Here is a 14014-nt window from a genome sequence, read left to right as displayed (position 1 = left end):
AGTCGCAAGGAGAACACCAGGAGGATTAGGAATTAGGCAGTTAAACTGCTAAAACATACTAAAATGATACTGACATAAAAAAATGAATAGATGCTCTGCTATAGGGATAGACAATATGAATGAGTCCTGAAATCAGCCTATTCCCTCCTAGGGCATTCCCCTTTCACCCCTGGACCATACATGCAGTCTAGAAAGTTGTGACTATACATGGTGGTGAGGTATGCCCAGTGGTTTCAGAAAGGCGCCTTCCGATACTACAGGCACCAGAACCAATCCCATGTAATGAACCTAAGGACTCTAACTCGAATATTGGCTGGATGTATCATCTTCCGTCCAGGGAGATGCGTGGTTCCACTGCCATTGCAAGGCACGCTTGAGCTACAGCCTTCGACTCCTATCTGCTATCTAGCTAAGTACTTTGTATAGTAGAGCTTTAATGGCTAGAACTCACTGGCAGGGCCTTCTTTACCTTTTGTTTTGGTCTGTGTAAATTGTACTGTTTTTTTCCCCCTAATGTAAAGTGGTGGGAAATATGTTAAATATGGCTTTATAAATGCCAGCAGTAATACAAGTAATAATAAGTGGGAAATACTTTCCAATGAATAGAATGGTAGTTTGATATGAATTGTACGATAAGTAATGGCATCCATCCATGTAACATTATTTTTCTATATTCCTCTTTCAGACAAATAAGATGTCAATTATAAATCTCGCACACTGCATAACTTATTCTCTATGTGTGTTTTAATTTACAAAGACATTATCAGCCTTTACAAAATGTAAAGGTCTATAAAATGTTTAAAGTTTCTGTAATTACATTTCCATTTTTACATTTCTATTCAGACAACATAATGCTCCTATATGATTCCCCTAAGGCACATCTGGAGAGCTGAAGGTTGCCTATCCGTGCAGCCTAAGCAACAAATCTTTAAATTTTTCGCTTATTGCTTAGAGACCTTATAATCATCAGGATATGCAAATCTGTTAAGCAATCTAAAATATCTGTGGTTAAAGGGCCTTTAAAATGTATTTCTTTCTTTATTTCCTTCATGAACATTTAAGAATGCAGCAAAACAACCCTATTATTGAATCTTTCTCCAAAAAGGTAATCCGATCAGTACCATGTTTATTGCACCCGGTGTATCTCCTTGGAAAACTACATTACCTGGAGTGGACAATGGAGCCAATAACCCTGGAATAAGACTTTTTGAATATGACAGAAATAGTCTTCAGGTTTTGGTAAGTTGCAGTTTTGTGATTTTCAGAATCAGAATCTTTATTTACATAGTAACAGAAAACAGAAAGGCGTCCATCAAGTTCAGCCTTTCTCACATTTGTTTTTGCTGTTGATCCAAAAGAAGGCAAAAAACTAGTTGGAAGCTTTTTACAACAAACTAGGGTAAAAAAATCCTTCTTGACCCCAGAATGGCAGTTAGATATCATCTTGGATGAAGTAGCTATTACCCCAGTAATTCAAAAATGATATCCCTGAATATAATGTCTGTGCCAGTATTTATCCAACTGCTTGTAGAGAAAAAGATGAAAAAAACTGTGTATAAAAGGCGCTTATAAAATATTGAAAAACGTGTAGATGCTACAACACTCTTGTGGGGGTTCCTCACACCCACCTCAAATTGTAGAAACTAGAAGAAAGGTAGAAAAGTCAGAGGCAGTTCACCTATATGAGTGGAGCATACAGTGATAATAATGGATACCTATAACAAGGGTCGTCTAGTCCTGATATTGTAGCAGTATCACTCACCGATTGAGAAAGCCCTCAAGTAGGGTGAAACGCGTCTCGGAAGTGAAGGATATTTATGGGACATTTTTTTATTCTGTTTTATTTGTTTGTATTTTACTGCCTGCTGGCAAAATACATTTTTATTTTTAAATCAAGTCTCCTCTGATCTTCACCAAACCTGCTCCAAGAAGGGAAAGTGTCTCCCTTATTGACACTCAAGCTGGTAAACTCAGAGCCATGTGTAGCGGAATGGTACTGGGCTGTCCTACAACATGCATGGGAATAATTGTATTCGTTTATATTGCTAGTTTAATGTGTGTGAACTACTGTATTCCTCTGGTTGTTCGGTAGAAACATTCGAATAAAACAAGGGAATGAAACTACCGAACAACCAGACCACCCTGTGTAACGTGTGCCTTCAATTACCGTTTGCAACAATGTTGCAAACGGGTAATTACCTATTCGTACAGTGTGGTCTTTGTTCTCGGGGTGGCCGCCATTCGGGATACGAACACGTGGCGGCGGCCATCTTAAACTGCCGAACAGCAGTGTTTTGCCGTCGAGTGTCTGGAACCGAAATCGGACACTTGACTAGGCACCCACCGCTGAGACCTCCAGACTCCCAATACTTCGTGGGGAAACTACCGAACGGCCCGCCATTCGGTAGAAAGAACCCCACGAACTAGTGGATTCATCCGAATCCTCGTCAGGCTACTTAACAGCAATAATTCACCTGTTTGTATTCGCCTGTTTGTGACCGACCGCAGGGCCAAAATACATGGAACTGTTTTCGGACACTTTGTCCCAGCGGTCGGTCAAAACTACACCTTGCTATAACTCCCGAACCCCTGGTCCGATCTGGGTGATTTTTGAGTATGTTGCTCACCCAGATCAGGGCTACCAGGGGATACCATTCTTAAAGGGGTACCCCTATGTTTAGGGGTACATCCAGAAACTGTGGAAATTCATGTACATGATAAGGGGATTATGATGCTAGAGGAGGGGAGGAGATGTGTGGGAGGTTACTGTTCACAGATTGGACAATGTATTAAGTGATAGAACCTCCTCCCTTGCATGGGAGAGGGCTTTATAAGGCACTGTGGAATAAAGCTTGTCAGTTCTGCTCCTGAAACTGTGTGTCGTCCAGTTATTGGGATTGCGTTGTGATACTACTGTATTATTTTACCTGCTGGAAACCTTGCCTGTGGATTTATCATCACCTTGTTCCTGAGCCTCACTGGGATCTCTAGTGTAGAATAGCTGTGAAAGATCGGCTCTCCGCTACACCAAGTACCTGGCTCTGAATAAGGTGAGCACCTATTTAAAGATACAGTATACTCACCTTGATAACCTAAGTTACTACACTATATTATCTCCTATTACGTTTTCCTTGTATCTCTTATCTCTGAGGGATTCCACCAACGCTTCAAAAAAGGGGACAAGTACCACCAGACGGTACTAAAGCGCAAGTGATTTGAGCCTATCCCATCTTAGGCTCTAAAAAATGTGAGTTAGCATTCTGTTTTGATCACTGCACAACGGTTAATTACCATACAGATTTGCACTATTATTTCCCTGTATATGTTTTTCTTTCTATGTATATATACGCTGAATTTAAAGTGATACTGCTACAATATCAGGACTAGACGACCCTTGTTATAAGGTAGTTATCCATTATTATCACTGTATGCTCCACTCATATAGGTGAACTGCCTATGGCTTTTCTACCTTTCTTCTATTTATCCAACTGCTGTTTAATCATCTTTATAGACTGTGATAAAATCACCTCTTCAGACAGAGATTTCTACATTCTTATTGTTTTGACTATAAAAAAAAAACCTTTGCCGTAGACCATGGGTGTCTAACCCGCAGCCGCATGCGGCCCGGGACCACTAGCAGTGCGGCCCAGTTGCTATCTGTACTGTCGGGCAGAGAGTGAGGCAGGGAGCCTATTACATTCTGTTCTCTTCCTGCACAGCTTCTTCACTGTCATCCCGGCATCACTGCTGGGCGAGCGAGGGACCTGTGTAGGAAGAGCACAGAGGTCACAGGCTCCAGCCCAGCAGCAACCACTGGCCACAAGGGAGAGAGGATCCTTTCCAGCACTTCCAGAGCAAGTTAGGGAGGTTGGATGAACCTCTTTAGTACTAAATGTGTTTGCATGTGATGTGATTTTTGTGTATGTTTTGTCAGTGATTGGCTGTGTGTGTGTGGGGGGGTGGGGGGTCTGTGATTGTGTGTGTAAGTTTGTGATTATGTGTGTGGGTCTGTGATTGTGTGTGTGTAAGTTTGTGATTATGTGTGTGGGTCTGTGATTGTGTGTGTGTATATCTGTGATCAAGTGATTGTGTGTATAGGTCTGTGATTTTATATGTGTGTATCTGTGATTATGTTTGTGTATGTATGCGATTGTGTGTATAGGTATGTGATTGTGTGTGGATCTGATTGTATGTGTGTATATGTATGTATGTGATTGTGTGTATAGGTCTGTGATTGTGTGTATATGTCTGATTTTATGTGTGTGGGGGTCTGTGATTGTGTGTGTATATGTGATTATGTGTATAATTGTATGTATGTATGTGCTTGTGTGTATAGGTCTGTAAGTGTGTGTGTGTGTGTGTAGAGGTGGTCTGTGAATGATTGTATGTGTGTGTGGGTCTGTGATTGTGTGTGTACATTTGTGATTATGTGTGTATGTATGTGACTGTGTGTATAGGTGTGTGAGTGTGTGTGTGTGTGGGTCTGATTGTATGTGTGTGTAAGTTTAGTTCTGTGATTGTGTGTATATGTCTGATTTTGTGTGTGTGTGTGTGGTTATGTGTGCATATGTATATACATGTGTATGCATTTAGTAGATGGCTCCTTAATTTGATATCCTTAAATATGCCAATCATACATAAAGATAACAAATGAGGGAGCAATGTACTAAACAATTGAAATATCAAAATTAAGAAAAGGGCTTTTAAAGATATATTACTTATATACATTATATATATCAGAGGTAGGCAAACATCGGCCATCTGGCAACCTTTGGGCCCCTGCTAGACAAGCGGCAGCTTGTTTTGCGGTCGGGCCGCGAGGGAGTGCTGTAGTCTGAGCTCTTCCTGCTCAGCTCCCTCACGCACCGCTTAGTGATGACGGGAGCCAGAACATGATGTAAGTTCGGCTCCCAGCATCACTAAGCGGCGCCTGAGGGAGCTGAGCAGGAAGATCAAAGCTCCCTCGCCACCTACTTTGCTAGTGCACCCCCTGCCTGCACGCACATTTGCCCAGCAGCACAAACAGTCCCATCCGCCAGCCCTGCAGCCCCACTGGACCCCAGGTAAGGAATCAACTCCAGCTCTCCCAGGGAGGATTCAAAAATAATATTAATATGTGAGTGTTATGGCAAATGTGTATGAGTGTGTGTGTGTGTGTGTGTCTGTCAGTTAATGTGTGTGTATGTCTGTCAGTGAGTGAGTGTGTCTGTGAGTGTGTGTCTGCCTGTCAGTGTGTGTCTGTCAGTGATTGTGTGTCTGTCAGTGTCTGAGTGTGTGTGTGTGTGTCTGTCAGTGAATGTATGTGTCTGTCTGTCTGTCAGTAAGTGTATGTGTCTGTATGTCAGTGAGTGTATGTGTCTGCCAGTCAGCATGTATGTCTGTCTGTCAGTGAGTTTGCGTTAGTGTTTGTCAGTCTGTCAGTGTGTCTGTCAGTGAGTGTGGGCGTCTGTCAGTGAGTGTCCGACAGTTAATGTTTGTTTGTCTGTGAGTGAGTGTCTGTCTGTCATTTAATGTATGTGTCTTTATGTCAGTGAGTGTGTGTCTGTCAGTGAGTGTGTGTCTGTCAGTGAATGTGTGTGACTGTAAATGAGTGTGTGTCTGTCAGTTAATGTGTGTATGTCTGTGAGTGAATGTGTCTGTGTCAGGGTACCTGTAGTCTCTACCTCAGAGGAGGTGAGACACCTGACGTCCGTCCTCTCAGGGGGGCTGACTCACCCGATCCTCGCAGTCCTCCCGGCCGTTTACACGCCGGCCGCGATAGCTCCGTCCCTTTTAAGACGCGGCGCTCAGTAGCCGACGTCATGACGGCAATCACGTTCCGACCTGTCAATTAAGTCCCGAGCAACGAATCAGGACTTGTCGGGGGCGGGGTCATCAATTAAAGAACCAAGGTATAAAATAGGGTTGTGTGTAATGGTTCATTGTCTTTTTGGTTCTGACTCGGCTTTGTATTTTCGACCCTGCTTACCTCTCTTATCCTTTGGACTCGGCTTGTCTCTCGCCTACCTGTTTTCTCGTTCCCTCGACCTCGGCTTGTCTCTGACCATTCTTTGTTTTCTCCTTACGTTAGTCCGGCCATTCTAAGGTCCGGTATACGTACCTAGCCCCTGTTTGTATTCTGCGTGTTGGATCCCTGTCCCGATCCTGACATTACGACAGGGCCAATGGATCCTGCAGGTACAAACGATCAGGTCGGTTCTCCTGACTCTAGATTTGAGGCCATGGACCATAGAATGGACCAGATGGCTCTAGCGCTGCAAGCATTGCTATCTCATCCTAGTAATCAATCAGAGGAGATGCGTACTCCATCCATCTCTCCTGTAAGTACAGGCCTAGAGGTATCCACAGTGGGTGCTTCTTCCCATGTTACTTCCCCTTTACGCTATGGCGGCTCTCCAGATACTTGTCGAGGTTTTTTAAACCAGATAGGTATCCATTTTGAGTTACAACCCCGTGCCTACCCTACAGACAGGGCGAAGGTTGGATTTATAATCACGCTACTCATTGACAAAGCTCTTAGATGGACTAACCCTCTGTGGGAAAATGATAATCCGTTAGTCAATAACTATAGTGCCTTTTTCGCTGCTTTTAGGAGGACTTTTGACCCCCCAGGAAGAAAGGCCAATGCAGCTAGACTACTGTTACGTCTTAGGCAGCATAACCGAACCCTTGTGGATTATGCGTTAGAGTTCAGATCCTTGGCGGCAGAAGTCAAGTGGAATGAACAGGCTTATATGGACGTATTTCTGAACGGATTATCAGATGAGATTCTAGATGAGGTTGCCACAAGAGAACTTCCTGAAAATTTGGAAGATTTAATTTCATTTATTTCTTGAATAGATGAACGCATGAGACAGAGGCAGAACACTCGAGATAGAACCCGGAGAACTTCCTTAAGACTAGCTCCCTCATTTCAGAATTCTGAATCTACAACTTTAGCTCTCCCAGAACCTATGCAAATAGGTAACACTCGTCTCTCAGAAGATGAAAGACAGTACAGGAGAAGGGAGGGGCTGTGTATGTATTGTGGAGTAAGAGGTCACCTACGCCTAAATTGCCCTAACCGTCCGGGAAACGCTCGCACCTAAGTTTCTCAAGAGGACAGGCCTTGGGTGTTTCTATCTTGTCCTCTATATATGATTATAAAGATCATAGGCTTCTGTTACCTGTTTCTTTAGCTTGGGAGAAGGGAGTACTTAATGCTATGGCATTGATAGATTCCGGAGCAGCTGAAAGCTTTATTGACCAAGCCTTTGTCACTAACCACTCTATCCCATCTCAGCTAAGGGATACACCCTTGGCCGTTGAGGCCATAGATGGTAGACCATTATCAGAACCTGTTATTTTTCGTGAAACCATACCAGTTAAGTTAACCATTGGTATTCTACACGAGGAAGGCATATCCTTCAGTTCCCATAGTCTTGGGGTATCCCTGGCTTAAGAAGCATAACCCTATTATTGACTGGGAACTGGGTGAGATAGTCTCCTGGGGTCAGGGTTGCCAGAGAGGATGTTTACAGAAAATCTCACCGGTTTGCGTAGTTGACGCCCCGATTAATTCTCCCCAATCTACAGATTTACAGATACCGTCTCAGTACCTGGATTTAAAGGCAGTCTTTGACAAAAAGAAGGCTGATACTTTACCTCCACATAGGTCCTTTGACTGTAAGATTAGTCTCCTGCCTGGTACTATGCCTCCGAGGGGTACGGTATATCCTTTATCCACTAAGGAGAACTTAGTCCTAGAGGAGTACATACGTGAGAACCTAGAGAAGGGATTTTTTAGGAGATCCTCTTCTCCAGCCGGGGCCGGTTTCCTTTTTGTGGATAAGAAAGACGGCACTCTACGGCCTTGCATTGATTATCGGGGCTTGAATAAGATAACTATTAGAAATGCTTATCCTATTCCCTTGATTACTGAGCTCTTTGATCGACTGAAAGGCTCCAAGATTTTTACCAAGTTAGATCTGAGGGGAGCTTATAACTTGGTGAGAATTCAGCAGGGAGACGAATGGAAAACAGCTTTCAATACCCGTTATGGCCACTATGAGTACACGGTAATGCCCTTCGGGCTTTGCAATGCACCTGCAGTATTCCAGGACCTAATTAATGAGGTTCTTAGGGAATTTCAACATGAATGCGTTATTGTATATTTGGACGATATACTAATACACTCTAAAGAGATTGAGACTCACCACAGACAAGTCAGAAGGGTATTGCGCAAACTTCTACAACATGGATTGTACTGCAAATTGGAAAAGTGTAGCTTTGACCAATCTCAGATAAACTTTCTTGGCTACGTTATTTCTGGAGACGGGTTTAGGATGGACCCGGTTAAACTCCAATCAATTTTAGATTGGCCATTGCCCAGGGGACTCAAGGCCATTCAGAGGTTTATCGGATTCTCCAATTATTATAGGCGCTTCATTAAGGGGTATTCTTCTATTATTGCTCCTATTATCAATATGACTAGACAGGGTGCTGTCACCAAGACTTGGTCTACTGAGGCTCTCGTTGCTTTCAGAACACTCAAGGAACATTTCGCCTCAGCACCGATATTAGTTCATCCTGACACCTCTTTGCCTTTTCTACTCGAGGTAGACGCCTCGGAGACAGGTATAGGCGCTATCTTGTCCCAAAGGCTAGGTTTGGATAAACCGTTGCATCCATGTGGGTTTTTTTCCAAGAAATTATCTGGGTCTGAAAGCAGATATGACATTGGTGGCAGGGAACTATTAGCGGTCATTATGGCTTTAAAGGAATGGAGACATTTGTTGGAAGGGACTTTACACCTGGTTACTATTTTGACGGATCACAAGAACTTGTCCTATATAGGGGAGGCCAAGCGCTTGTCCGCCAGGCAAGCTCGTTGGTCCTTGTTCCTCACTCATTTCAATTACGTGCTCACTTATAGACCTGGTTCTAAGAACTCTAAGGCCGATGCATTGTCCCGCCAACATGAACCTTCTACTATGTCTGATGCGGTTTTGTCTTCTGTAGTTCCCAAGTGTAATATTATTGCCAACACGAGTGTCAGGATACACTCCCCGTTGCTTGCCGAGATCAAGAAGGTACAACATCTGGCTCCCAGACATGTTCCTGGGGCTCGGTACTTCGTTCCTCCTGAACTCCAAGTGGAACTGCTGCATTGCTTTCATGACAGTAAAGTTGCTGGGCACCCTGGCATACGCAAAACGTTTTCCCTGATTTCCAAAGATTTCTGGTGGCCTTCGTTTCGTAAGGATATTAGGGATTTCGTCGGGGCATGTGATGTCTGTATGAAGACTAAGCAACCTCATACGCTCCCATGTGGGCTTTTGCACCCCCTAGAAATTCCCGAGAAACCATGGTCCTGTTTGGCTATGGACTTCATTGTCGATTTGCCTGTTTCTAAAAAACATACTGTTATTCTCACGGTGATTGACAGGTTTACTAAAATGGCTCATTTCGTGCCCTTGCCTAAACTGCCCTCTTCTCCCGAATTGGCTGAGATATTCGCGAAAGAGATTTTTCTTTACATGGTATTCCCTCTGAAATTGTCTCTGATAGAGGTTCCCAATTTGTTTCCCGGTTTTGGAAGTCCTTCTGTTCTCAATTGGGCATCAAATTGAATTTCTCTTCTGTCTATCATCCCCAGTCCAACGGAGCTGCCGAACGCACCAACCAAAAGGTTGAACAATATTTGCGTTGTTTTGTTTCCGAACACCAGGACGATTGGGTCAGTCTGATTCCTTGGGCGGAGTTTGCGCACAACAATCTCGTTTGCGATTCTACTCGTTCTAGACCCTTTTTCATCCTACCATTCTTCCGTCAGTTTCCCCTTCCCAAGGGGTACCGTCGGTTGATGTTCATGTTGCCAATCTGAGGAAGTTGTGGGATCAGACTCGACGAATTCTTCTTCATAATTCCACGGTGTTCAAACGACATGCTGACAAACGTAGATGGGTGGCTCCGGTTTTTGCCCCGGGTGATAGGGTGTGGTTGAGTACCAGAAACATCCGCTTGAAGGTTCCTTCCATGAAATTTGCTCCTCGTTACATAGGTCCTTACAAGGTTCTGTCTCGAATTAACCCGGTTGCGTATTGTCTTGCCCTTCCACCCGCCCTACGCATCCCTAACTCTTTTCATGTTTCCTTGTTGAAGCCTTTGGTTTGTAACAGATTTTCCCCCGCTGTGTCCTCCCCTCGTTCTGTTCAGGTTGAGGGTCAGGAGGAGTATGAAATCAAATTTATTCTCGATTCTCGTGTTTCTCGGGGGAAGTTGCAATATCTTGTTGACTGGAAAGGGTATGGGCCTGAAGAAAGGTCTTGGGTGGTCCGTGAAGATGTGCATGCCCCTCGTCTCCTGCGGGCATTTCATGCTCGTTTTCCGTCTCGCCCCGGTTCTTTCCGCCCGGTGGGCGTTTCTGAGAGGGGGGGTACTGTCAGGGTACCTGTAGTCTCTACCTCGGAGGAGGTGAGACACTTAGACGTCCGTCCTCTCAGGGGGGCTGACTCACCCGATCCTCGCAGTCCTCCCGGCCGTTTACACGCCGGCCGCGATAGCTCCGCCTCCTTTTATGACGCGGCGCTCAGTAGCCGACGTCATGACGGCAATCACGTTCCGACTTGTCAATCAAGTCCCGAGCAACGAATCAGGACTCGTCGGGTGCGGGGTCATCAATTAAAGAACCAAGGTATGAAATAGGGTTGTGTGTAATGGTTCATTGCCAGTATACGTACCTAGCCCCTGTTTGTATTCTGCGTGTTGGATCCCTGTCCCGATCCTGACAGTCTGTAAATAAGTGTGTGCATCTGCCAGTGTGTGTCTGTGTAATAGTGTGTGTGTATCAGTGAGTGTATGTGTTTGTAAATGAGTACGTGTCTGTCAGTGAGTGTATCTGTCAATGAGTGTGTGTGTCTGTCAGTGAGTGTGTGCGTCTATCAGTGTGTGTGTGTGTGTGTGCGTCTGTCAGTGTGTTTTTTTAGAGTTTGTCAAATCAGTGAGTGTGTGTATGTCATTGTGTGTCAGTGTATCTTAGTGTGTGTGTGTGTGTCTGTCAGTGAAAGTGTATGTGTGTGTTTGCTAAACAGTGTGTGTGCGCCAATGACTGTATCTTTCAGTGAGTGTATGTCAGTGCATGCATCAGTGAGAGTGTGTGTGTCATAAAAAAGTGTGTGCGGTCTTGACAGGAAGGGGTGAGGAAAATTTCAATTAGAGGGGGGAAGGGGAGTTTCTTCATGCCTAGGGCAGCATAAATTCAAAATACACCACTGACCTTACTAGCCTTAGCAACATTGAAAGCATGTTATAAGAGAACATCCAGGCTTAGAAGTGTAAAATCATTTTTTACATGAATTCCTCATGTGCAACAATAGTATCTATAATGGCAAAAACAAAAGATATCATCTGGCCTATAAAAGATGATCTTTACTTGCTACTTGTTTAACTGGGCTTCTACTTTGATTTAAAAAAAAGCCTATTGACATTATACAGAATATGAATCAAGTCATATGCGTGCGCAGCCTATTGCATAAGGGTGTGTGCCCTAAAGCACAAACACACACGCCGCGTGTATATGTATGTGTGAATGCAGGGACATTTTAGCCGCGAGGCAAACAAGGCATTTGCATTGGGCGGCATTTTCCAGGGGACGGCAAAAAGTGACGCCCCCAAACGCCCAGGGCAAATGTCTTGTTAGCCTTGCGGCTAACTGACATGCCGGCCGGGCGTGCAAGCTGCTGTCTGCTGGGCAGTACGGGCGGGCGGCTGGCGATGGAGCACTTCCTCTGAGCTCTCTGCTCAGCTCCCTGGCGCGTCACAGAGTGAGGCTGGGAGCCGGAATATGACGTCATCTTCTGGCTCCCAGCCTCACTCTGAGGAGCGCGAGGGAGCTGAGCAGAGTGCTCAGAGGAAGTGCTCCCTCGCCAGCCGCCCGCCCAGCACCGCCTGCCCGCCCAGCAGCCACTGGACCACCAGGGAGAAAGATAACCCCCCCCAGCATTCCCAAAGGTAAGGAGGCTGGGGGGTTTAAATTTAAAAAAAAAAAAGTTAAATATGTGAGTGAGTGTGTGTGTTTGTCTGTTAGTGTGTGTGTGTGTCTGTGTGTATGTCTGTTAGTGTGTGTCTGTTAGTGTGTGTGTATGTCTGTTAGTGTGTCTGTGTGTCTGTTAGTGTGTGTGTGTCTGTTAGTGTGTGTGTGTGTATGTCTGTTAGTGTGTGCGTGTGTCTGTGTGTATGTCTGTTAGTGTGTGTCTGTTAGTGTGTGTGTATGTCTGTTAGTGTGTCTGTGTGTCTGTTAGTGTGTGTGTGTCTGTTAGTGTGTGTGTGTGTATGTCTGTTAGTGTGTGTGTGTATGTCTGTTAGTGTGTCTGTGTGTCTGTTAGTGTGTGTGTGTATGTCTGTTAGTGTGTCTGTGTGTGTGTGTGTGTATGTCTGTTAGTGTGTCTGTGTGTGTGTGTGTGTGTGTCTGTTAGTGTGTGTCTGTATGTCTGTTAGTGTGTCTGTTAGTGTGTGTATGTCTGTGTGTGTATCTGTTATTGTGTGTGTCTGTTAGTGCCTGGGTGGGGGTGGCGCGGGCGGGAGGGGGCGCCTGAGTTTTGTCCAGGGCAGCACAAAACCAGGATACACCACTGTGTGAATGTATATATGTATACACACACACACACACACACATACAAACATACACTGCTGTAAGTGTGCTGTGTGTGAGGGTGCTATTAGTGTGCTGTGTGTGTGTGTGTGTGTGTGTGTGTGTGTGTGTGTGTGTGTGTGTGTGTAAGGGTGCTCTGTGTGTGTGAGGGTGCTGTGTATGTGAATTTGCTTGGAGGGATTGTGTGTGGGGGTAGAGATTGAGATTAGTAAGGTAAGATCCTCCTTCTTACCTTTTGCCTGGGAGGGGGGATTCTTGCTGCCATCCCTGATCATTGGTGGTCATAGTGTGAGTGAACTCTACCCTGCAGGGCTAGAGTTCACTCTCACGAGATCTGAGCGTTGCCATGGCAACGCTCACACCTCGCGAGAGGAACCCCGCAGAGCTGCTAGCAAGAGCTCCCCGGGTCCTCTCCTGCCTCCCTCCCTGCCTGTGGGCCGGCGAGGGAGATCTTTGATCTCCCTCACCGCCCATGGAGGCACACAGTGCGAGCCGCGGGGATTAGGGTGTGCCCAGGCACACCCGGCACACTCCATGCGCACGCCTATTAATCAAGTATTTTCAATACAATATGGAAAATACAACATTAAGATCATATATTTTCAATACTGTAGTCTGTCAGCATTTCCATCTGGATTCCATCTCCACCAAGTGCCTTATAAACAGTTTTCTGTTGAATCATTCTTTATTTTTGTGTTTGCAGGACATGGTCACTTATTACTTGAACCTTACTTTTGCCAATAACGTGGCCCCAAGGTGGGAGAAAGAGTATCGTCTTACTGAAGCATTCCAAGTTTCTGATGGATCTGCACAGTCTATGAACAATGTCCTTAAGAAGATAGCTGATGACCCCTGTTACCTACAGAAATATTATGAGTACAATTCAGTCAGTTATGATAGGAACACGTGTGAGGACAACTGTAGGGTTGATCATGTTTGTGCCATACGTGAAGTAGACTTCACCAAATATGATGAGTGTTTAAAAACCGAAAGCTCCTCTTCAATGATCTTAGTTCAAAAGACATTGATATCACTTCTGTTATCTATTTATGTGTTTTTGTTCTGAAATTTAAAAATATGAGTACTATTATTTAATTTACTATTTTGTCATATCACACTGATCACAAAAACATAAGTTTCTTTTTCTGTACACATGACTTGTGTGCTTCTGCTTGAACTCTCAAATTACCTGAATCTTGGATCCTTTTCTTAAATGAAGATTCAGAGATAATAATAATCATTTATTTACAGCGTAATGAGCTGTTAAACATCATAGCCACCTATTGTTTCACAATATAATAAAGTGACACTAATTAGGGATTTACAGTGAAGGAAAAAAAGTATTTGATCCCCTGCTGATTTTGAACGTTTGACCACTGACAA

The 14014-nt window shown here is 44.5% G+C and overlaps 1 protein-coding gene across 1 annotated transcript in view; it reads left to right on the top strand.

Annotated features, from left to right (window-relative positions):
- Positions 1–13737, top strand: part of SMPDL3B (sphingomyelin phosphodiesterase acid like 3B) — a 61324-nt gene extending 47587 nt beyond the window's left edge. Inside the window, exons 7-8 of the mRNA XM_063454090.1 lie at positions 1106–1239; positions 13335–13737. Of these exons, the coding sequence (XP_063310160.1) occupies positions 1106–1239; positions 13335–13697 (497 nt within the window). The 3' untranslated portion in view covers positions 13698–13737. The remainder of the gene's footprint in view (positions 1–1105; positions 1240–13334) is intronic.
- Positions 13738–14014: the final 277 nt, after the last annotated feature.

The sequence above is a fragment of the Pelobates fuscus genome, chromosome 1, assembly GCF_036172605.1.
Source record: "Pelobates fuscus isolate aPelFus1 chromosome 1, aPelFus1.pri, whole genome shotgun sequence".
NCBI classification, from domain to species: domain Eukaryota; kingdom Metazoa; phylum Chordata; class Amphibia; order Anura; family Pelobatidae; genus Pelobates; species Pelobates fuscus.
This window is presented reverse-complemented; position numbering and strand designations above follow the sequence as displayed.